Source organism: Drosophila miranda, chromosome XL (genome assembly GCF_003369915.1).
Source record: "Drosophila miranda strain MSH22 chromosome XL, D.miranda_PacBio2.1, whole genome shotgun sequence".
In the NCBI taxonomy this organism is placed as follows: Eukaryota; Metazoa; Arthropoda; class Insecta; order Diptera; family Drosophilidae; genus Drosophila; species Drosophila miranda.
In genome coordinates this window covers 21,238,548-21,259,306 of record NC_046673.1, presented here as the reverse complement: position 1 = coordinate 21,259,306, position 20,759 = coordinate 21,238,548, and the positions used below count along the sequence as shown (strand labels likewise).

At 45.1% G+C, this 20,759-nt stretch overlaps 5 protein-coding genes across 8 annotated transcripts in view; 3 read left to right on the top strand and 2 right to left on the bottom strand.

The window, feature by feature from the left end:
• LOC108162163 (ubiquitin-conjugating enzyme E2-22 kDa-like) overlaps positions 1 to 12,802 on the bottom strand; it is a 42,167-nt gene extending 29,365 nt beyond the window's left edge. Inside the window, exons 1-2 of one of the 2 annotated variants that reach the window (XM_033392544.1) lie at positions 12,155 to 12,802; positions 11,978 to 12,084 (exon numbers count right to left, since the gene is read on the bottom strand). The gene's annotated coding sequence lies outside the window, so the exon portion shown is untranslated. Of the gene's footprint in view, positions 1 to 11,977 lie in introns of both variants that reach the window. The other variant, XM_017296757.2, reaches the window with a different exon arrangement.
• Positions 15 to 1,929, top strand: LOC108162160 (probable myosin light chain kinase DDB_G0279831). Its single transcript, XM_017296743.2, is given in 1 exon segment — positions 15 to 1,929. A coding segment is annotated over 1 exon segment (1,014 nt). The 5' UTR covers positions 15 to 264; the 3' UTR covers positions 1,279 to 1,929.
• On the top strand, positions 6,034 to 12,357 carry LOC108162143 (retinol dehydrogenase 12). 2 transcript variants are annotated; one of them, XM_033392536.1, is made up of 2 exons: positions 6,034 to 6,163; positions 10,351 to 12,357. In XM_033392536.1, the coding sequence occupies exon 2, from the start codon at positions 10,375 to 10,377 to the stop codon at positions 11,557 to 11,559; it is 1,185 nt and encodes a 394-aa protein (XP_033248427.1). In that variant the 5' UTR covers positions 6,034 to 6,163; positions 10,351 to 10,374; the 3' UTR covers positions 11,560 to 12,357. The 2 variants fall into 2 exon arrangements, with proteins under 2 accessions (XP_033248427.1, XP_017152219.1); XM_017296730.2 differs by lacking the exon at positions 6,034 to 6,163 and adding an exon at positions 9,326 to 9,672.
• A 4,157-nt stretch (positions 12,803 to 16,959) lies between the features above and the next one.
• LOC108156265 (zinc finger protein 624) lies at positions 16,960 to 19,189 on the top strand. The gene has a single exon (XM_017287634.2). It carries the CDS (start codon positions 17,254 to 17,256, stop codon positions 18,379 to 18,381), a length of 1,128 nt encoding a protein of 375 aa, XP_017143123.1. The 5' UTR covers positions 16,960 to 17,253; the 3' UTR covers positions 18,382 to 19,189.
• Positions 19,190 to 19,500: 311 nt separating this feature from the next.
• LOC108156272 (NADH dehydrogenase [ubiquinone] 1 alpha subcomplex subunit 13) lies at positions 19,501 to 20,354 on the bottom strand. 2 transcript variants are annotated; one of them, XM_017287654.2, is made up of 3 exons: positions 20,248 to 20,354; positions 20,074 to 20,187; positions 19,501 to 20,001 (listed from the first exon to the last, which is right to left on the bottom strand). In XM_017287654.2, the coding sequence occupies exons 2-3, from the start codon at positions 20,177 to 20,179 to the stop codon at positions 19,643 to 19,645; spliced, it is 465 nt and encodes a 154-aa protein (XP_017143143.1). In that variant the 5' UTR covers positions 20,180 to 20,187; positions 20,248 to 20,354; the 3' UTR covers positions 19,501 to 19,642. The 2 variants fall into 2 exon arrangements, with proteins under 2 accessions (XP_017143143.1, XP_017143135.1); XM_017287646.2 differs by having other exon boundaries at positions 20,074 to 20,190; positions 20,248 to 20,350.
• Positions 20,355 to 20,759: the final 405 nt, after the last annotated feature.

The window sequence follows — 20,759 nt, the reverse complement described above, 5'->3', positions numbered from 1 at the left end:
GTATCAGTGGCGGGAAGCTAACGGCTTCAAACCGAAAACAACAGGCAAGTGGTAAACGCGCGAAAAGAAATTCGAAATTCTACATTCTCCATTCTCTGCATTCGATATTCGCGGAACCAACGGAACCGTTGCATTCGAACGGCAAACAAAGCGCGGGCGGCAAACAAAAAACCCACACAAAAGGCATTGCAAATACGATTCGTTTGCGGTTTATTTATTTTTTTGAGCGTGTGTGATCGAAATTGAGAAGAAAGTGCAGAAACAATGGCGTTCATGATGCCGGTGATGAAGAACAATTATGATATCTACAAGGACACGCGCTCACGCAAGACCTCCGAGTGCTCCAATGCGAGTAGTAACGGGACCACGGCCGTGGGCACTGCCTTGGGCACACCCACAACAGCCACCGGCAACCAGCAGCAACAGCAGCAGCAGCAGCGACGCCGCAAGGTGTCCGAATGCAAGTCCGAAAGTTTTGCCACCTCCCCCTCACACGGCCAGCTGGGTGGGGGCGGCAATGGCCACCGCATGCAGATGCAGCGGTGCCAGAGCTCGCGCACTTTCCCGCGAAACGCATCGCGGAGCTCGAACGGCTCCATGATGCTGATTATGTCCCCAACGCGGTCCAGCCCCCTCAGCCGCACGCAAACGGCCTCGGCCCTGGAGCGCCAGGCGGCGGCGACGGCTCAAAGTCAGAATCAGAGTCAGCAGAGCTGCAAGCAGAGCAACGGAAACGGCAGCGATGTGAATGCGACATCGACCGCCAGTAACGATTATACCAAATTCCACTTGCGTCTTGTTGACAAGCTCCGCAAATCCTTCCGCAAGGACAGCGGCAAGCGCTCTTGAGAGCGGGCCCATAAGCAGCAGCAGAACAGCAATATCAGCAACAACAACAACTACAATGCCAGCGGCAGAGCTGTACATCGCCCCAGCCACAACAACAACAACAACGACAACCACAACTGGGAGGAAATAGAAGCAGCAGAAGACGAAGAAGGGGAAAGAGCATCAGTACCTGCGAGAGGGGGAGGGATGATCAGTCGAATGGGGCGACGCTTCAGGCGCTACTATCAATTCTTCTCCCACGCCAGCGTCGTGCCACCGCAGCTGGCGTTGGCTCTGGAGCTAGACAGAGAAGCGACCAGCAGCTCTGTCGAGCAGCTAACAGGCGGCAGCAGCAGTCCCTACCGTCGACGTAACCGTCGACGCAGCAGCATCGGCAGCGCCAGTCGGCTAAAGATGCGTGTGCGTCGCTCCACCTCCTCGCCAGACTAGGGAAAGGGACCGCAGCAGCAAAGCGAATGCAGCGAGGGTGACAAACAAAAAAGAGAAAGAGAAAAGGAAAAAGATGAGTGGAGGAGACAGCCAGCGAGTGGATCGGCGAGAGACCCCCTCAAAACCGATGCGAGTGAGTGAGTGGGTCGGCGATAGTTGGCGGCGGTTGTTTTGCTGAATAATATAATAATACATTTTACTACTCAATTTTTTTTTTGTATTCGGTGTACAAATGAAAACTATAACTATAAATTCATTTTAAATATTATACATATGTATGTATGTTCGTGTTTATATGTATGCTTTTGTGTGTGGCAAGGCTTCCAAGTAGTGTATTTAGATCCCTACCCAAAAAAGACCCTCTCCGGCCACGCATTGCGGTGTTGCTTTGATAAAAAATGAAATTTACACAAAACAAATTGCAACTGCCAAATTGCATTGTATAACAGTATAACACTATAACAAAGACCCACACAGACACACAAAAAAGGATAGTACAACAAATGTTCGATAAAGAAAACTATATTGTATCGTTAAATTGGTTATACATATATGTATATATGTAGATTACATAATCTGTAAGCGCAAATATTGACAATATATGTATGTACTACATATGGGCACAAACACTTGTGGTCAACAAAAACAAAAACTATAACTGGAAAGTTAATCAAAACTTAAAAGGTATCATTCAAATTCCTTGATAAAAGTGACAACTGAATATTAAATTTATTTTATCTAAAGCTATTGAAATATCTGTAAATGCTAAGAGTATTTCGGCCATAAGTGTAGATATTTTTGGGAAAGCGTTTTGGGATGCAGATGCAGATCGCTGAAAACAGACTTGAGAAATCATTTATATCCAAATTGTGAATACTATATACCTGTATACACAGTATATAGCAACATATACAATATCTATATACCTATTACATTAAAATATACATAAATGTACTTAAACTAAAAATAACATACTTGTATTTAATGCTAGTTTCATTTTTTCTTAGGTTCTAAATTTTGTAAACTACGCAAAACAAAAGAAAGAGAAAAATATACATATACTATATTGAGAGAGAGTGAGAGATCGAAAGAAAACCAAAAATAAAACATATAATAAAATCAACTAAAATGAAAACTATTTAATTTTATTAAGATGTCAGGTGCAGCGCCAGAGCGGCGTGGGGGAGGGCGTCCATTGCTAGTACGTACTGCATAACGGCCTGTGGCACAGCCAAGTGCGCATAAAATGCGTTGACAGTCGAGTGGCAGTGCGGGGTGGTGGATGGTGGCTGGTGGGTGGGGCTAATCGACACCGTAAATTAGACGCTGCCCCACGCTCTTCCCACACGCACACACACTACACATCTAAACAGGTAAGTCTACACCTTAAGCCTACACTTTCCCATCCCACTGGTACGCCGCCCTGCCTGCTGGGCGCTCTTTGGCATGCGGAAGCCGAGGCAGCAGCAGCAGCAGCGCCAGCCACAGACGACACCGCAAGAGCACCACAAAACACGAAAGTGCAACAAAAATCAATACAAAATGCAACAAAATGTCACAACAATTGGGTAGGATCTAGGCACAGATGTATACCCTAGAAAACCTATAGCGGAACATATGCTAACCGATGAAAATATTGTACCCTTGGGGCGAATTCACATCATCAATAATTTCAATTCTAAGCTCTAGCCTCTGCTGCCTCACAAAAAAAAAGTATTCCATGCTTCAGGGCAAGGCATTCGTGCAGGTCTGACAGATCATTATCTGAAAGAAATTTCTACCCTTTGATAGAATTATCCTTCAAAAGATTTCCCATTCATCTGTAACTTTTATATCGAAATCGATTCGCTTCAAAAAGGAAGTAAGTATTCAGATATGTATATTCTTCATTCTAGTCCAAATCATAATACCCTGGAATACATTTTAGTATTCTACAGGGGGTATGGAAATTCCCCCGAAAACCTATAAAATGTTTACACCAGCGGAATCCCATTTCTCATCATCCAACTACAAGTCGCTCTCTAGTTTCATATACAATGGAAGTTTCCAGAAATTAGAACCGCTCGTACCTGTATTTCGTACTTCGTTGAAACATCTTTGAAATACGAAGCCATAGGCTATCCAATTATCTGAAATGGGTGTGCATGAATACCAATTAAAGAATTAGTCGTGTATACCCGATGACTGGGCGCCATGATGGGGAGGGAGGCAACCTTGACCTTTGGACAGACTGCGACGAAATATATGGCCCAAAACCATGCGGAATATGAGATGCGGCGTGTGTCACGCCCGCACACCCGCACACCCGGACAGCCGCCGTTAGCCCGCATGGGGCGGATGAATAGAATAGAACTTGTATCGCTCTGGCCACTCGACTTGCAGCTCTGATAAATGTTAGGCCCGGGCCGCACACACGACTATTTGTACATATATGCAGATACATTTTGATAGATGTTCAACGATGAAAACGTTTAGCATTCAATTTCAATCAAAACAGAAGTCAACACAGATTCTGAGGGGGTACGCTTGACAGTGTGTGAGAGCGTGCTCTTGAATCTGGGCGAGAGTCAGTGTGTCATTTGTCCGATATACTCGCATAGCACGATCTATTTTCCTTTGATACTCGACTGGTGGGTGCATGACCATGAGGCAACGCCAGGAAGCGAGTAGAGGGTTGGTAGATAACATAGATCTATCTTTATCTGTACTTAGAGATATTCTTATACAATATTCTATATTTATATATGTTGTTGCAGTAGTTCTTATCTTTGACTTTCTGCACTCTAAAGCCATTTAACCAGTTCGAGGCAGTTTTTCAAGCTCACATGGCCATAAAGAAGATAAGCAAGAGAGTGTGGTTACAATATTGCAAAGATACTATAGGGCTACTATTTATGGATTCATAAATGTCCGCTGCTTGATTTACGAGTGTTTTGTATGGTAATGTTTTTTTTTTTGGGTTTTCAGGCGTATCAATTGACTGATTGATTTATGGAGAAACCATATATAGATCGGTGATGCTTTCTAAATCGCATACTATATCGTACAGCATCTGTTCAGATGATATATAGGAGTGCCATTGCGACTCCAAGTAGAGCAGAATGTGTTGAAAGCATGGAACTTCTGTGGAAAGCAAATTCGAAAACATTTCCACGAACAGCTTTATTAATCTGCCCGGACCGGGGGTCGGCACGCATATATTCACTTTTTTTGGAGTGTTTGTTTGAATGCAATGGCAGCCACTGTTATACACGTGTTCGTGGGGGGCAGCGCAGCAGCCACGCACTTTCCTAGGTAAACGAGGCAGGGCCTTGCCGACTCCTGGACTAGAGCTTCGCACTGTGAAGTTAGCATCCTTCCATCCTTGGCAGCTTGGCAGCTATCTAAACTCAGTTACTTCTGGGAATAGTACCATTATTCATCTGATAAGAGCTTTTGTTGGTTTTTGGAACAGAAAACGAAAACCACTTTCCACGCTGCGACAGAGATCCACGAAATGGTAATCAGGCCTTAGAGACTTCCAGGAATACCATTATTTATCCGACAACAGTAGAAAGCTCGGGTGTCGGTCGGAAATGGGAGAGTAGCCTGAACTGTTAACTGGTTTCCCATTGCATGTACCGTACAGTAAACCTTCGATGTGTACGATCACTGATCGATCAAGGGTATCAAAAGACTCGACCCACCAATCGATAGCCCACTTTTGATTTCCTGCTGGGCCTTCTGATTTCTTCTCTTTCTGTTTTTTGTTCTTGTTCTTGTGCCTTGCTGTTCCGTTCCGTTGCGCTCCGCACTTGCTCTTGCTCTTTGTTGTGCTCTCTCCGCTTGTTGCTGTTGATGCGCTTTCATCTGGTTCGTTTCTCGCCCCTTTTGATTTTGCTTTTGATTTTGATTTTGCCTTTGCTGTTGTTGTTCTCTTTGTCTTTGGCTTTTCGTTCTATTTGCTAATTTACGAATCAGTTGAAGCTTGATTGGTCATCGGGAGCACAGAGCGCTGGGGGACTGGGGGCTATTGTGTGCGCTCTTATGCTGCCATGAGAGGCAACAGGTTTTCATTGGCATTACCACCCTGCCTGCTCTCCCCCCTGACGACCACACTGCTGATGCTCTGCTCTGCTCTCCTCTCACTCAGTCTCTCTGGTTGTGATTCGCGCGTGCCGCATTCAAGTCGCTGCTTAATTGAACAGTTATTGAACAATTATTCCCAGTTCGATCCTGTTTTGGGAGGCAATGCCATGGCCCCAGTGGCCTTCCTCCATTTCCACACTTCTGATGATGAGCGGGACGGGAGCTGCTTCTCTTTCGTTACGAATGCATGATTTCGGTATTCAATGTAAATATTCAGTAAAATTGCAAGCCAGTTCACATATTGTTCGTGAATCCATGAATCCTACCTACCTTTCCTACCTTTTCGTTAACCTACCTTGCCCTCAAACTCAAAATCTTCGACTCCCAACCGCACCGCTCTCTCGTTATCAGTGCGTCTCTGTTTAATCCCCGCTCTTTCAATGGATTGAATGGATCTTATTCCCTCTCTTTTAGTGGATTGAATGGATCTCAGTCCCTCTCTTTCAATAAATACGTTCTCATTCCCTGTTCATTCTCTTTCCAATGGATCTGTGTAGCTTCTTGCGGCTGGTCAGTTTTCGGATTCTGGAATGGGAATGGGGGATTATCTCTATGGAATAAAATTAATTTGTATATTCTGCTGCAGTCGATTCGTTTTATATAAGAACGAGGCGGCATGTGCTACAGCGGTACAGTTGCCTCCTGCGCGTGTTGTGACAAGTTGTTTACTCTCGTAGTACTAGTACTTATCGCGCGGTTTTCTAGGTCTTGTGGGCTTTTGGCAGCGCTTCCACTCATTATTCGCTCGAAGATCAAGGTCAGTCTCAACTAATCTCATCTCCCCATGCGCTTATATAACGCAATAATGCATGTGCCCCAATTATGTGTCCCCATACCATCACCCACTCTGCATTGACGTCAGGCGGAGAGTCATGTATTCTGGTGGGCGACGTGGCACTTGCAAGATAAGAGCAAACTTTACACAATTTCTTTGACACAATTAAGCCCTGTGTCGCATAGAGTCGCAGGTGAAGCCGAAAGGGAAGGCAGGGGGCGTGGCCGGAATGCCGGAATGCCGGGATGCTGGGCTGCAGGGTTGCTGGGATGCTAATAGCATCCAAAGGCGATTAGCAGTGGAGTGCATGAGCTGCCGCTGACTTACTAAGAGGATAAAAGGATGTTCGCGTATCGAGAACAAAGCGGAAGCTACACCAGATAGAAACCAAATTTAATGTGAGAAACATACCCGTATGCCCGTTCGTGCCACGCGCGGTGCTCCACGCGCCCCCCTGCAGCTGTAAGCGGATTGTGCACCGCAATGTCGCCCCCATATAATGAAGGAATAAATGCTTGATTTATGGTAATTTTGTGAAACCTCTTTCGCATTTGTGCATCATCCTCTTGAAAGCCACAAGCTGACTTCCTGTGGAGGACTAAACTCTGGAATTGTGGCATTTTTGCGGCAATTGCTTTTCAAAACATGCTGTCACTCGAGGTAGTTGCAAGACACAATGTTTCAGTGTTGAGCGTTCCTTAAAGTTTAAACCTTCCGTAAAATGCAGTGTCAGATCCACAAACTGAAAACCAATTTCCAGTTACTTCGAGGAATTTCATTACAAATTAGACTAGAACAAAAAGCACTTGTCACTTGCAGCAATGCCTGAAATTCAGAGGAATGCATTTGTACGTGGGTGCCACAGAATGTTGCAATTACAAGGCCACTGAGGTGCATCCACAGAACCGCTTTAAGTGGGATATTGTAAAAATCCTATTTGATATACTATGTATCTAGGACTGGTCTGAAGGTCTTTTAAACCATCGAACAATGCTCCGATTGGTTGGCGGTATCTTTTTTTGTAATTTCGCCGATACCAGCTTACGATTTTCCTTGGTTGGGAATATGCGGAATGACTTTCCTATGAAATTCTGTGGTTTGCGATTTGTCGTATTTTCAACTTAGGTTGAATCCTTTTCAAAAAATAGTGGCCACATGTGCGAATTACAAGAATACTTAAATTAGCTATTCTTAAAGAAGTTTTGTTCAATTTGTCGGATACAATTATTTTTCCTCTTAAAAATCGCGACGAAAAAGCTCTTAAAACAGCAGTTAACTGAAATTTGATTGCCGTGCCAGTACTTAAGTCCGGCAAAGTAAATTCGCAGATAATTATCTGCCAATAAGATTTATGAGGTCTGAGATGATCAAGTTTAAAGTTCGTTCTCCAAGGGTAATATGGGTCTTTCTTTAGTGTACATATTGTACATCTGTTGAACAATTCCTAATGATATTTCATCGATTTTTGAATGCATATGCCATGCTGTCGAAACGAAACAAAACGTTCTAGAACTAACACGGTCTCCTTTGAAACCCTCAACGAGGGTCGTTGTTGTTCAGGGCCCGTCTTGCGGCCAGGCAGTGGAAAATTCCCAAAAAGCCAAAAGTCTGAACTGAAGGGACCAGGGTATTGAGGGGTGGCTGTTTCTGCTCATCGATTTAACAGTGCGGGAAAAGGAACGGCGTCTGACGACGCGTTGTCCTGACCTAGTCCAAAGTTGCGCACACTCTCGGCCCTACCACCTACCACTGCTCTCTAACTTGGGCCGACTCCTGCGCTCCGACCCTGTATGTAGCCAAGGAATGCCAATTTAAGGTAAGGCACATTCGCGCGTATTTTATTTGGGTGAATATTTGGCTTGTGTCACTCGCTATCGTTTAGTGTTGGTTTTTTTGTATGTTTGGGAAGGGGCACACCTCTTATTAATACACCATGACCCTGCTTCTCTTCTGGTGTGCTCTTTCTCTTATCATAAACACTCTCTCCTCTCTCTTTCTCTGAGTTTCTCTCTCTCTCTCTTCCTGGCATTGTTGTTTGGCATGTGAAAACGCACGTCAGCCACCAAAAAAAAAAACAACAACAAAATACCCCTCACAAGCCCTCAAATCCTGTGACCCCTGCGACTTGCTTTTCGGCCTGAGTCAAGGACATTCAACTCTGCTCTGTCGTCATTATCCGTGTTTCTGTTTTTTGTTGGTTTTTTTTGTGTGTGTTTGTGCTTCCCCATCGATTTTCGTGCGTGCTGCCCGACGGATTTCCACCAAATTACGAGGTTTGAGGCGCGAACACGGCGCTGGTTAAGACTTGAAAGCAAAGTGCAAGTCCAAGTCCAAGTCATAACCAGCCGGTGCGAATGAATTGTTCATAGTCTTGGCCTTGTCGGGGGCCAGGGGCCAGCGCGGCCAGGCACCTCTGCGATCCTCGACAGGTGCTCGCAACCCCTGGGGTCTTGATCCCGCAGCCGCAGCCAGACGGCTCTCTTCGGGGAGAGCGGAGAAAAATCGTGATGCGAATTGGAATGGCCTCATTATGAGATAGGAGTGGTGTGGTGTGCTGTGGCCGGTAGGCCCCGGGGAAGCCACAAAAAGAGGCAGGCGGCGGCAGTGCGCTCCGCGAACGAGTGAGCAAAACAAACGTGGACAGAAGCAGCGAGCAAAGCAGAATGCAAGAAAGGCAGAGGCAGCAATGTGTAAAAACAATATCAAGAAAGCCGAACCTTGTGATACCCTACCCAGATCGATCGTTTCATTGATAGCCACTAATTCCGATAGAAGCTATAGGATTTATTTATGAGATTTTTCCTATAGGAGCTATGATTAAGTGACCGAATCTTAGTGGATCGTTTGTTTATTATCGATCACATTTTGCAATGTATGATTTTAAAACAAGATTATTAGATTATGATCAATAGATCAAAAGAAAAATGCTTCTTTTGTTGTGATGCTTGAAAACTAGAATACCCTTCTGCCAAGAGGGTATACAAAAAACTGAACAAAGTGAAAGTTGAAGAGAAACACTACAACAACGACTCGAATTTAAGGCCAGGCCGCAGCTGCGGCACATGCAGCAGCAGCAGCAGAGGCAGAGACAGAGGCATGTTAATAACAGCAGACAGTGTCGGCCGAGGCAAACCGCCTCGAAAACACTTATTTTCAGGTTATTTTTTGACGTGTTAGCGGCTCAGACGAAGCCGTAAGCTTACAATTGGAGCCTACATTCAGTTGGCTAAGATCGCGCCAGTCGTTTGGACGCAAAGACCAAGCAGAGGCACCACCACCAACCTGACCCGTAAACATAAACAGAGGGCTTCAGAGCGGAGCCACTCTTCCTAATCGATCGAGCAAACGAAAGTGGAAATGTGCGAAATCGCCACCTGACCACCCGAGTGAGAATCGTGTTGGCCAAAAGTCTCAGTTGGATCTGTGTTCCCATCATTGTCTCCAGTCTCTAGGCCACCAGCGTTATCTGCAGTAAAGATATCAAATATTCGGTAAGCTACGAAAGCAGCAGGTGGGCAAGGTGTGCTGTGGTGTGCTGTGCTGGTACTCAAAAGAAAGTTGAGTAATTTCCCCTAAAAGAATGCCGAATATGTCAATGAAAGTGTGGTGGAGAGGCTTGTTTTCGAATTTGAATGGCGCTGCGTTGACCGACAATCAATAAAAGAGCTCCACTAATTATAATTGAGGGTGAAAACATTACCCGAAACGGCTTCATTCAAGGATAATACACTGTATGGACAAGTTGTAACAATAAAGAGCGAAGGAAAAAATCGAACTTGTTCCTTTATCGATCCACAAATGGATAATAGCTAAAACCCTGCTTCAGGTGTACATAAATTGCAGTGAAATCCCTTGACATATTCTTAAGATTTGAAATTCCAACGATCCATAATCGATATAGTTTTAAATTGTGTGGAAATACGAGTACTGATTCTTCAAGTAAGCACTAACCCATAATTAGATGGCTGGAAACAATAATTTTATTGCAGACTATCGATAATTACTGATAATCACTGCTTCTTTTACTGACAAAGTACACACGATCCACAAATGATCCACTTCAGATCCACAACCACTTCCATGCATGCCCTTTCCAGTCTCCATCTAAAACAACAATTGAACTTTCTTTTCTCTCTTTTTTCTGCTCTCTCTCACTCACACACACACAGAAACACATTCGCATACAGCCAGCGATGTCGGAGGCTGTCACACCCATTGGAGGAACAGGGACAACAGCACTGCCAGCCGGCTTTGATCCGACCGCAGAGGCGGTGGAGAAGACGCTCTGCTTTCGTGGATTCTGGGCGTGGTTCGTGCTCCTGTTGCTGATCGGGATCTGTGCACTGTTCGTGATGTGGCTGCTGCGCAAGTGCATCCAGGGCCCCGCCTACCGCAAGGCGAACCGCATCGACGGCAAGGTGGTGATCGTCACCGGCTGCAACACGGGCATCGGCAAGGAGACGGTACTGGAGCTGGCCCGAAGGGGGGCCAAGGTGTATATGGCCTGCCGTGACCCGGGACGCTGTGAGGCGGCCCGCATCGAGATCATGGACCGCACCCAGAACCAGCAGCTATTTAATCGCAGCCTGGACCTCGGCTCCCTGGAGTCCGTGCGCAACTTTGTGGCCCGCTTCAAGGCGGAGGAGTCGCGCCTGGATCTGCTGATCAATAATGCCGGCATCATGGCCTGTCCCCGCTCCCTCACCGCCGACGGCTACGAGCAGCAGCTGGGCGTCAACCATTTGGGCCACTTTCTGCTCACCAACCTGCTGCTCGACCGGCTCAAGCAGGCCACGCCCAGCCGGATCGTGGTGGTCAGCTCGGCGGCACACCTCTTTGGGCGCGTCAATCGCGAGGACCTCATGAGCGAGCGAAAGTACAGCAAGTTCTTTGGAGCCTACAGCCAGTCGAAGCTGGCCAATATCCTCTTCACCCGCAAGCTGTCGACCCTGCTTAAAGACACCGGGGTGACGGTCAACTGCTGCCACCCGGGCGTCGTTCGCACCGAACTGAATCGACACTTTGCCGGCCCTGCCTGGATGAAGAGCGCCCTGCAGGTCGTCTCGCTGTACTTCTTCAAGACCCCCAAGGCTGGGGCACAGACAACGCTGCGCCTTGCCCTGGACCCGTCCCTGGAGAGCTCCACCGGCGGCTACTATTCGGACAGCATGCGCTTTCCCCTGGTTCCCTGGGCCCGCAGTACGGACACCGCCGACTGGCTCTGGCGGGAGAGCGAGAGGCTGGTGGGTCTGCCCCCCATAGAGCCGCCACCGGCACAGAATGGCAATGGGAGCACTAACGGGAGTGCCAACGGTAATGGCAGCCCAGGTACAGCAGCCGCTGAAACAGTGGACACCGTTGTGGTCAATCGCTCGTAGTCGTAGTCATAGTCGTCGTCGTCGTCGTCGTCGTAGTCATAAGGAAGAGGTTCGATCAATACTGTACCAAGACGGGGGTTCGATTGGAAGACCTTGCACTTAACTTATTTTATAGTTTTGTATTACGCGTATCGTGCGATCACATGTCCGTCGTTCGGTTTCTATGAAAAGTGATTTTTCCGCTATAAAGTTTAAATTTCACACACAAAACCAATCATTTCTAAGAACGATCTAGGAACGATCGATCTTAAAGGGTATCAAAAGCTTCGGCCCACCGAAGCTGGCCTTCTTTTGTTGTTTTTTTTTTTTTTTGTTTATTTCTTGTGCATAACACTAGGCAGAAAAACCCAAATTAAAATAAACGGTAAACTTAACATGCTATTCCGTCCTCTCTCTTTTCTTAATCAGTTACGCTCACCCCATTTCTCTCCCTGCTCTCCCTGGCTCCAGTCTTCTTCGAAATATGTATACATATGTATATATTAATGCAAGGTGAGGCTTTGGGCTTCCCTGAACGGTGCAGTGCTAGGGGTGGAGTAAGAATGAGACAAACAAAATATACAACTCGAGAGAGAAGGAAAGGGTCGGCCCTTACCCTGCACAAGTACGCCTTGCAATCCTCCTGCTGCTCTCTCGCTTAGCACCGCTCTTCAAGTGAATGACTTCACTCTAGCACCACTGCACTCCAGTCTTCCTCCCCAATCCTCTTTCTTCTCCGCCTCTTCCACATTAATTTTATTCTCATTCTTTCTCTCTGTTGGCAATTTGGCAGAGCAACAGCAACAACATTAGCATAAAGAGAACAATTTACGCGAACAAAGCAAAATCAATGAGAACAACACTGACGATGTCGCCCGCCGACGCTGTCGGCTGACGGCGGCCACTGTAATTTCATGTGACGTGAGGGAGTAAGCGAGCAGGCAGACGTGTAATGAGTGAGTAAGTGAGTGAGTGGGACAGTCAGAGTCGTCAGTCACACTGGCGCTCTTTCTCTGCCTCGCATCCCCCTCTTTTTGCATTCATTCACATGCCATTAGCATTAATGGTCGTAGAGGGTGAGAGAGGGGAGAGCGAGCGAGCGAGCAGTGGAGAGACTGCAATTAAACCCATGCATGCCCATGGGGTCGTTCTGGTACGTAACTGCAAATTACAGGTGTGCCAAAAGTGAAAATCACAGAACTGAACTCCCAATTGCACCTTTTTTTTGTTTGCCTAAAACATTCCACTCTGTGTAACGCTATAATTTATATTTTTAATGATTGTTCATATATTAAATATTATACATATACTGGAATGTACATACACATTAGACAATTAAATCCAATTACACCACTTGTGTGTTACCGAACTTTTGCTCAAATAGAAAGATCGTCGAAATTATAACTTGAAATTTAAAAAGCAGTCATAATTATTTGGATTTTAATAGGAAAGCAAAACGGAGATAAGATGATTTTTGTAAATTCCAGCAATTTAGTTTTAAATTAAAGAAAATAATTGTATCAAATTTTAGATATTAGATTATTGTTTGGTCTAGCTTAAAATAGCTTAAATTCTATAAATTATTAACAAATTCGTTCTATGGTCGAACGTTATCCATTGTAGGGTTAAAGACGGCACACAGCATTTGCACGAAAAACTGCAATGGAAAATTCCATTCGCTCATGAGTGGCTTTTGATTGCGTGTCCCGTCCCTTTGCCACCGGCCCCGGCCAGGCCCTACCCCAACAGCTGTTCCATTCGAAGAAACGGGCATTTGATCGATAAGAACGGCACCATGGAAAAGAGCATACGATATGTACACACGTACATATGTACAAGTAGGTGTACAAATATTTGAGCTTGGACATTGAGCCCTGGCTTAAAATTAAGCCGATACCGATGACGTCCCCTGACTCCAAAATGCAGGCATCAACACTTGGATGATCGTATGCCCCGATGGAGGAAAGAGTTTCCCATTCAATAGGTAGAGTTCCCTCCCGTCTGGCATCTGGGATCAGATGTATTTAGATATGGAATTCTAATCGAAACTAAGGAAGAAGATTCCAGAAACTTTGGCTGGTCGGGCATGTGGCTCGATGTCACGCCGACGGGCTTATGTAAGTGCCTGGTTTTGGCTCTATTACACATATGATTCAATTCCGTTTACTTCCATTCCCACCCTCATCAAGTGGGCATGATGATCGCAGAATTGTGAAATTGTTTGCAAGCGACGTCAATGCGTCGCTAAACATGTGAGATAATAAGAAGGTACCAGTACGAGTACGATTGTTACACGGGCTGGATAAATCAACCTACCGCAATTCGAATTGATAATCATTTTCCAAACAGGAAACTATAGATCAACTTTTCAAAGTCAAATTGTAATCGAATTAAATTTAATTTCAAAGAAATTACTAAGAAATAGTTTGCCGTTTCATAGCCATATCATATGAATAATTTATTGAATTATCAAATTTTGTTTTTCCGAAAATTTCAGAACGCGTTGGTACATGCAATTCTCATTAATTGCTGGTTTACTCATGGTAATTTTCTTATATTTATTTTTTTCTTGAAATTCAATTCGCATTTTACGCTTTAGCTATACAGTATGTCAGCTCCAATTAAATAATTACGTTTATTTCTATTTTTTTGATGTGTTTGTCGATTTCATTTAAATTTGCCACTCATTCATTCGCTTGATAATATTTTTCAGCTACATACATACATATGTACATATGTATGTATGTCCGAGTATGTATGTATAATGACACGTTCTTACTCTCAAGTTATACTTGACTTTCGATCCTTCTCCCATCTGACGGCAGTAAAACTCAAGTGGTTTTACGTACAATATTCGGATTGCTACCTAAAGGGCAAGGGCGCGAGTGATGACGCTAGAGCAGCGGTCAGCACGCACTCATTGCATTGCGTTTGTGTGCGTAGAAAGCATTGAATTGCTGCCGATCACTTTTGCACACGTGTACGTGAGCGGCAGCGCAGCAGCAGCGCATTTCCCTATGAACATAAGACCCCTGAGCTAGAGAAAGCGCCTTCCCATTATATATGTACATACATATGTACATATACATATGTACATATCCAGACGTAACCCAACCCATTGCGAGGTCATTAGCTTCCCGACAGAACAGCCAGCGATCGAAAAATGTTCCATGCCAAGTTCCAATATGTGTGAAAATTCATTAAGATGTGAATTTGAGTGACTCAACCAGAAGTTCTTTCTATGTACATTGTGGGATGCGATGCCGTTAACAAACGTCAATCGTCGATAAATTGGTTCAAGGCTTTCTGCGGGTCCAAAGAAGTAATGCCTGTTGATGAATGCCACAAAAACAAGATGCAAAAAATACACACAAAAATAAAAAACACTTGTGGGGTAAACAAATGCTAACTGCATCTAAATTGCAGCCAATTCGAAGTACGGGCACTATTTATAGATATGAGACGCTGGCGCATTTCTTTAATGGCCGATAAAAACATTTCCCACACACACACCCACCCACCCGCACACCCGCAACAGCACCAAAACGGTTTGGCGACGTGACAAAAGCAGCAGCGAAAATAGTCCAAAAGGCATGACATCTGAATATCTCTGTGAGCAGGGCAGGGCAGAGGCATGTCTCGAATGGATCGCACGTTTATACGAGATGCGATACAAACGGCAATGCAAAATCACTAAACTGCCATCATTATTTATAATTAATGCCAGTGTTGAAAAAATCCTGTCAGATGTTATTTGGATAAAGGGGCAGCACTGTCCGGCTTAAAAGAGCTCCAGTTCAAATCACTGAATGTCCTAAAATCAATGAACTTCAGTGATCTATTTATAGCAAGCATCTAGCCACATTAACTTGTGATATATGTTGGAAGTGCTACCAGCAAGTAAATAAAAAATTGACTTGAAATTTGAATCGAACCGCCCAAAATAGAGCACCGCTACATAGCTGTTGAGCCGCACGAACGGCGACTGGCAAACAGGGTTGTCGGTGCCCGATGGCCAGATCGATAGATAGAATTAAAACGCACTAAAAATACCACACATCCGGCCAGACTATTCATGTCCACAATCTTGGGTACGAAGTTGCCGCAATTGATATTTCATTTTTAAAGGCATATTTAAGGACAATTGGTGTAGAATCTTCCCTGCGCAGGTTTTTTTAATCTTCGCTCTTTCAAATCTTACTTCCGTGCATATTTTATTCCAACGGAGTGCATTTAAATCCTTGTCGCTCACTTGTTCCTATCCTTTACTTTCAAATCATTTTTATTTGGCGCTCAAGTTTGGAGGGACTTGCTCTCTGTCTTTTGTGATTCGCTCTAAATTTCGTGATGGTATATCCTCTCTTCGTGGAAGGATTTCTGTTCGCCACAATGTCCTTTCAGCTTAATAGGTCCCTACATTCCATACTCAATTACTGTTGATTTTTTCTGTTTAAGCCTTTTTTAGACACTACCTAATAAAAGATAGTATTAAAACCAACCCAGTCAAAGAGATAATTGATTCATTAATCGGGTAAAATTATGTGGGCAGGGCTGAGAAATCTATCTAGGTTGTAATATTCGACGGAATATTAAAAACGAGGAATATTTACAATAGAGCTTGAATTCGTCAGTATATTTACGGTATATTTCGAAAATGAGACAGTTTATTTTATATATGCTGTGGGTCACACAGTATATTTTATCGCTAAGTCCGAGGCCACATTGTCCACCATGTCTAGCCACCATGTCTAGCTCACACACCTTGTAAATTGTATACTTTTCACAGTATTTTCTAGTATTAACAGTGTATCTTAAGAAGCGTTAGGGACTCACCCTCTTCTCCAATGCACCAATGTAGAAACCGTGTAGAAATGCCATTTAGAGGTCACATCGAATACTAATTCATGATCAGCATCGATCCTGATCGCATCAAAATCTGATTTTTTTTTAAATTGTCAGAAAAGTCATGACAAAAAGTGGATAACAGAGGTTTTTCACACTGGCGCTGCGATGGGGCTTATATGAAACGTACACATTTCCCCTTCAGGTGTCGCCTTCTGTAATTACATAAAGATGTAGTTAATATGTGGCGAATGAGTAGTTATTCTAACCATGTAAGGAAATGAATTTAGTGGAAATTGTTTTTGCTAAACCTTATTTTATTAACAATACAATGAGGATGAGAACTTAAATTTAACCAGTCTTGTAGGAAATTGATTTAATATTTGGATAAAACTATGAGTTTAGAGCTGAGGGTCTTAGCTAGCTGGTAATTTTCAACCGTATATCCAAAAAGTGAATTATGACGCAACTTGAATGCAAATAATTCGTCAGTATATTTACGGTATATTTTGAAATTTGTGACGTATTTCGGTATATTTCGGAGGGTCAGACCGTATATTTGGACGGAATATGCGCGGTCAAATTGTCCACCATCTTGGGTACGAAGTTGCCACATAAAAAAAAGTCGGAAAGAAGGAAAAAACTACCCAATCTCGCGAAAAATAAGTGTTGACTATTGTAAGAAAAAATTTATCAATCGCAGTACGCGCCAAAAGAAAACCCGGCAGCGAATCGCTGGGTCAACTGCATCATTAGGCACGTACACTCGGGTGGCTCTGTCGTTAAGGAGGAGGTGGAGAGGAGGCGCTGACGCCACGCCACACACAGCACTCAGCCCAACACACACGCTAAAAGAGCCCAAGAAACAACAAAATGACCTCGAAGCGTAAGTACCAGAGCCTGTCGGGCTCCAATCCGGCTGTGATCAAAGACGAGATTGTGCCCGTGCTCATACAAACGGAATCGGACGATGGCGAAAACGGCGATACACCACATTACACATATGCCTACACGACGGCCACAGAGGACGACGATGCCGAGACGACGGAGGTGATCACAATGGACGATCGCCAAGAGGTAATTATCGATGAGAACGGGCATGCCGTGACGCTGCAGCAATTGGTGGAGAACAGCACCGTCGAGGAGGTGGAGACCATCGAACAGGGCGATGGCACGCACACTATTCTCCGAATTGTGCCCAGCATACAAGGCGGCCACCACGCCGATGGCGAGGAAAATGACGAGAACGAGGAACTGGAGGAGGAGATCGAGCATGATGAGGAGAACGAGGTGGAGGAGGTTCTGGGCATCGAACACGAGGGCCTCGAGGAAGAGAACGAAGATGGTGTCAGCTCTATTGTCTTCGAGGGCACCATTGACCACAGCATGGAGGGGGATGGACGCAGCAAGACTTTCTACTGCCCGAACTGTGGAAACTGCTACAGCGCTGCCGGCTCCCTGAAGCTGCATATGCGCGCCTGCCTGCGGCAGCGCAACGATGTCTCGCCCGAGGACCGCAAGTGTACCGTCTGCAGCAAGGTCTTCAATTCGGTGGCCTACCTCAAGGAGCACATGATGCGGCATACCGGCGAACAGCCGTTCCGCTGCACCCGTTGCTACCGCAAATTCATCGATCAGCAGAAGTTCAACGCCCACATGGAGTCGCACAAGCATCAGGACAAGCTGGAGGCCGAGGCCGTGGCCCTGGCTGCCCAGCATGGCGGTAAGAAGGTGGTCGTGAAGGAATTCAACTGTTCCTTTTGCAACGAGGACTTCACCGTGGTGTTTGATGTGGGTCAGGTGAAGCGGCGATATGCCTGCGACGGCTGCCGCGATAAGTACTCGAATGCGGAGGCTCTGCGCAAGCACAAGCAGCAGGTGGAGGAGAAGCGGGAATTCACTTGCGATCGATGCGGCCGCAAGTTCGTCTTCGAGGGCTTCCTTCAGCGCCACTTACCCAACTGCGATGGCAGTATCAAGAGGCGGCGGGACATGAAGTAGAGATGGCAGCAACGTGATGACAATTGGCGGCCGACGAACCGCAGGCGGTGGCCCCCTCGACACCAGCTGGAGAACCGCAATGATGACTATCATGATAATGATGAGTACCAGCTCCAGTTCGAGGTGGATCCCCTGATGGTTTCACCAATGCATTACGTTGTTATTAAGCAGGAGGCAAACAAGAAGGACGATACCGATGACGATGACGGCTTGGATGTGAGGCAAAAGAAAGAACAGGAAGAGGAGTAGCAATTAGCAATCGAAAGATGGATGGATGGCTCTACCGGCGGGTAGTCCCGGCGGGACAATCAAATACTTTATTTTGTAGATCTAAAAAATTTCCGTTTCCCCAATCGTGTGTGTGGAATGGGAGGTGAGGTAAGAAAAGTGCAAGAATGAGTCCAAATATCTTGAATAACGTATATATATTATATAGATATATTGAAATAATTCTTTTTTTCATATTGATATATTATCATTGGGATCGTCAATCATTGAAAATCGCAGAAATTAATTTTTGTTGAAGAAAAATCTTTATGAAAGGCATAAGGCCGCTTTAAGTAGAAATATTGATAATTGTAAGAACAAAAAAAAAGATGATTTTTGGTTATCAAATTATATTCGATTTAAGTTTAACAAAAAACTAAACTCCTATTTGTCCACGAGAGACGAATATAGAGGGAGACGGAAACGGAGAGGCAAAATCATGAAATACGCCATAAACGCTCCAGTTGTCCGGTCAATGTATAGCCTAAGCACATTACTTACCTTATTAAAAATAAAAAAACCTTACTTTATAATTCTGCAATTTAATCGTTAATGCTTCGGGAGGCACCCGCTATTGTGAGGCAAACCCCAAACATTTCTGATTGGTGTTGAGCTCAATAAAGCCAAAGTCACACGAAGAATCCACAAAAATCATTTGGATGCCCATAATTTACTCCCATGGATGGGATGTGGGATATTGGGGACTTTCCGCAGCATCATCGCCCGCCAACACTGGAGTGTGTGGCGTTTTCCCAACCGAACGGCAACACCAGATGAGGACAGCCATCTGGTAACCCTAGGCCCTAGACACCCCCACCCAGAAATGCAGTAGCCTGTGGGGCAGGAGACTCGTTTCGTTTTACCCATTTCCATCAATCTCGGCGTGTAATTGAGAGCAATGAGCAGGCGCGCTTAGGCAATTCTATAAACAAAAAGCTTCACAATATGCATTAACTAAATAGCAGTACGCTGCTCCGTCCAGTCGTTTCTGAGCTTACGACCAGAGCTTGATGTGGGCACGCTTGGCGTAAGACTTCCAGTCGGCATGGGCATAGAACTCCTTGAAGATGGGCGTCACTAGGGTGTCCTCGGGCAGGGTCTTGAAGATGGGCTCACCGTACCAGGTGCCCACCTCCCAGCCGGGGACATTCTTCATTAACTCGGCCTCCTCGTCCCGGTTGCGACGCAGTTGGCGCAGGAACTCACGATCGCGCTCGGCAATCAGGATCGGAAAGATGACATTCTGGGCCGAACGCATCTCGATCTCGTCGCGTTTAACCTTTTTGGCCGTCAGATAGTAGATACCCAAGCCGACAGTGGTGACGGCCACATAGGTGCCAATCATGGTGAAGCCTGCACACGGGAGCAAAGGTTATCGAATGCACATAGTAACGCAAGCGAGCAGGGGACGAGGATCCCACTCACCTGTGAAATAACTCTTGGGAGGCACACGAGCGAAGGGAATCTTCTTGTAACCACCGGCTGGAGGCAGGTCCTGCTTAGGGGGCACATGTGGCACGGCCGTGGCCATGATGACTGCTGCTGTGGGGTACACTCAGCGGTGGTTAAATGTCATTTGATTTATTATCTATAACTTACGCTATACAAATTGTGCTGAAAAAATAGGAAATCGTCAAAATGTTTTGACGTTTTGCATAACACTAGGGCTGGTCCACTACCGATGGCCCTATCGATTACGTGATTTTCGGGCAGCTATCGACTATCGCTGGGGGGGGGAAATTCATTTTTTAAGTGTTTTTAAGAATATTTACTTACATATTTAATTGATTTCAGGAATTGTCATGACCTGTTTGAGCCTCTTTGTTTTGCTATTCATTTTGCGGCTTTAAGGAAGCTGTTTTACTGTATCTGTTTCTGTATCTACGAATGTTGATATAGGTTTTAGTTTGCGATCCGTGTGTGTAAATAAATGGTCTTTTACTTTCTTATTTTATTTCGTTAAATAATTTGAGAGAATATAAACTTTCACGTTCTGTCTAAAATGTCTGTTGAAATGTTCTATGGCGAAAAGCAGGTGTTGTCGAGAAAATAAACTTTATATGTGGACCGACAGATCATATCGATACATCATCGCCCCATCGCTAGGCATA

Coding starts and splice junctions, on each gene's coding strand:
- LOC108162143 (XM_033392536.1), top strand. CDS start 10,375: ATGTCGGAGGCTGTCACACCCATTGGAGGAACAGGGACAACAGCACTG.
- LOC108156265 (XM_017287634.2), top strand. CDS start 17,254: ATGACCTCGAAGCGTAAGTACCAGAGCCTGTCGGGCTCCAATCCGGCT.
- LOC108156272 (XM_017287654.2), bottom strand. CDS start 20,179: ATGGCCACGGCCGTGCCACATGTGCCCCCTAAGCAGGACCTGCCTCCA. Junction 20,002..20,073: donor TCCCAAGAGTTATTTCACAG/GTGAGTGGGATC, acceptor TCCCGTGTGCAG/GCTTCACCATGATTGGCACC.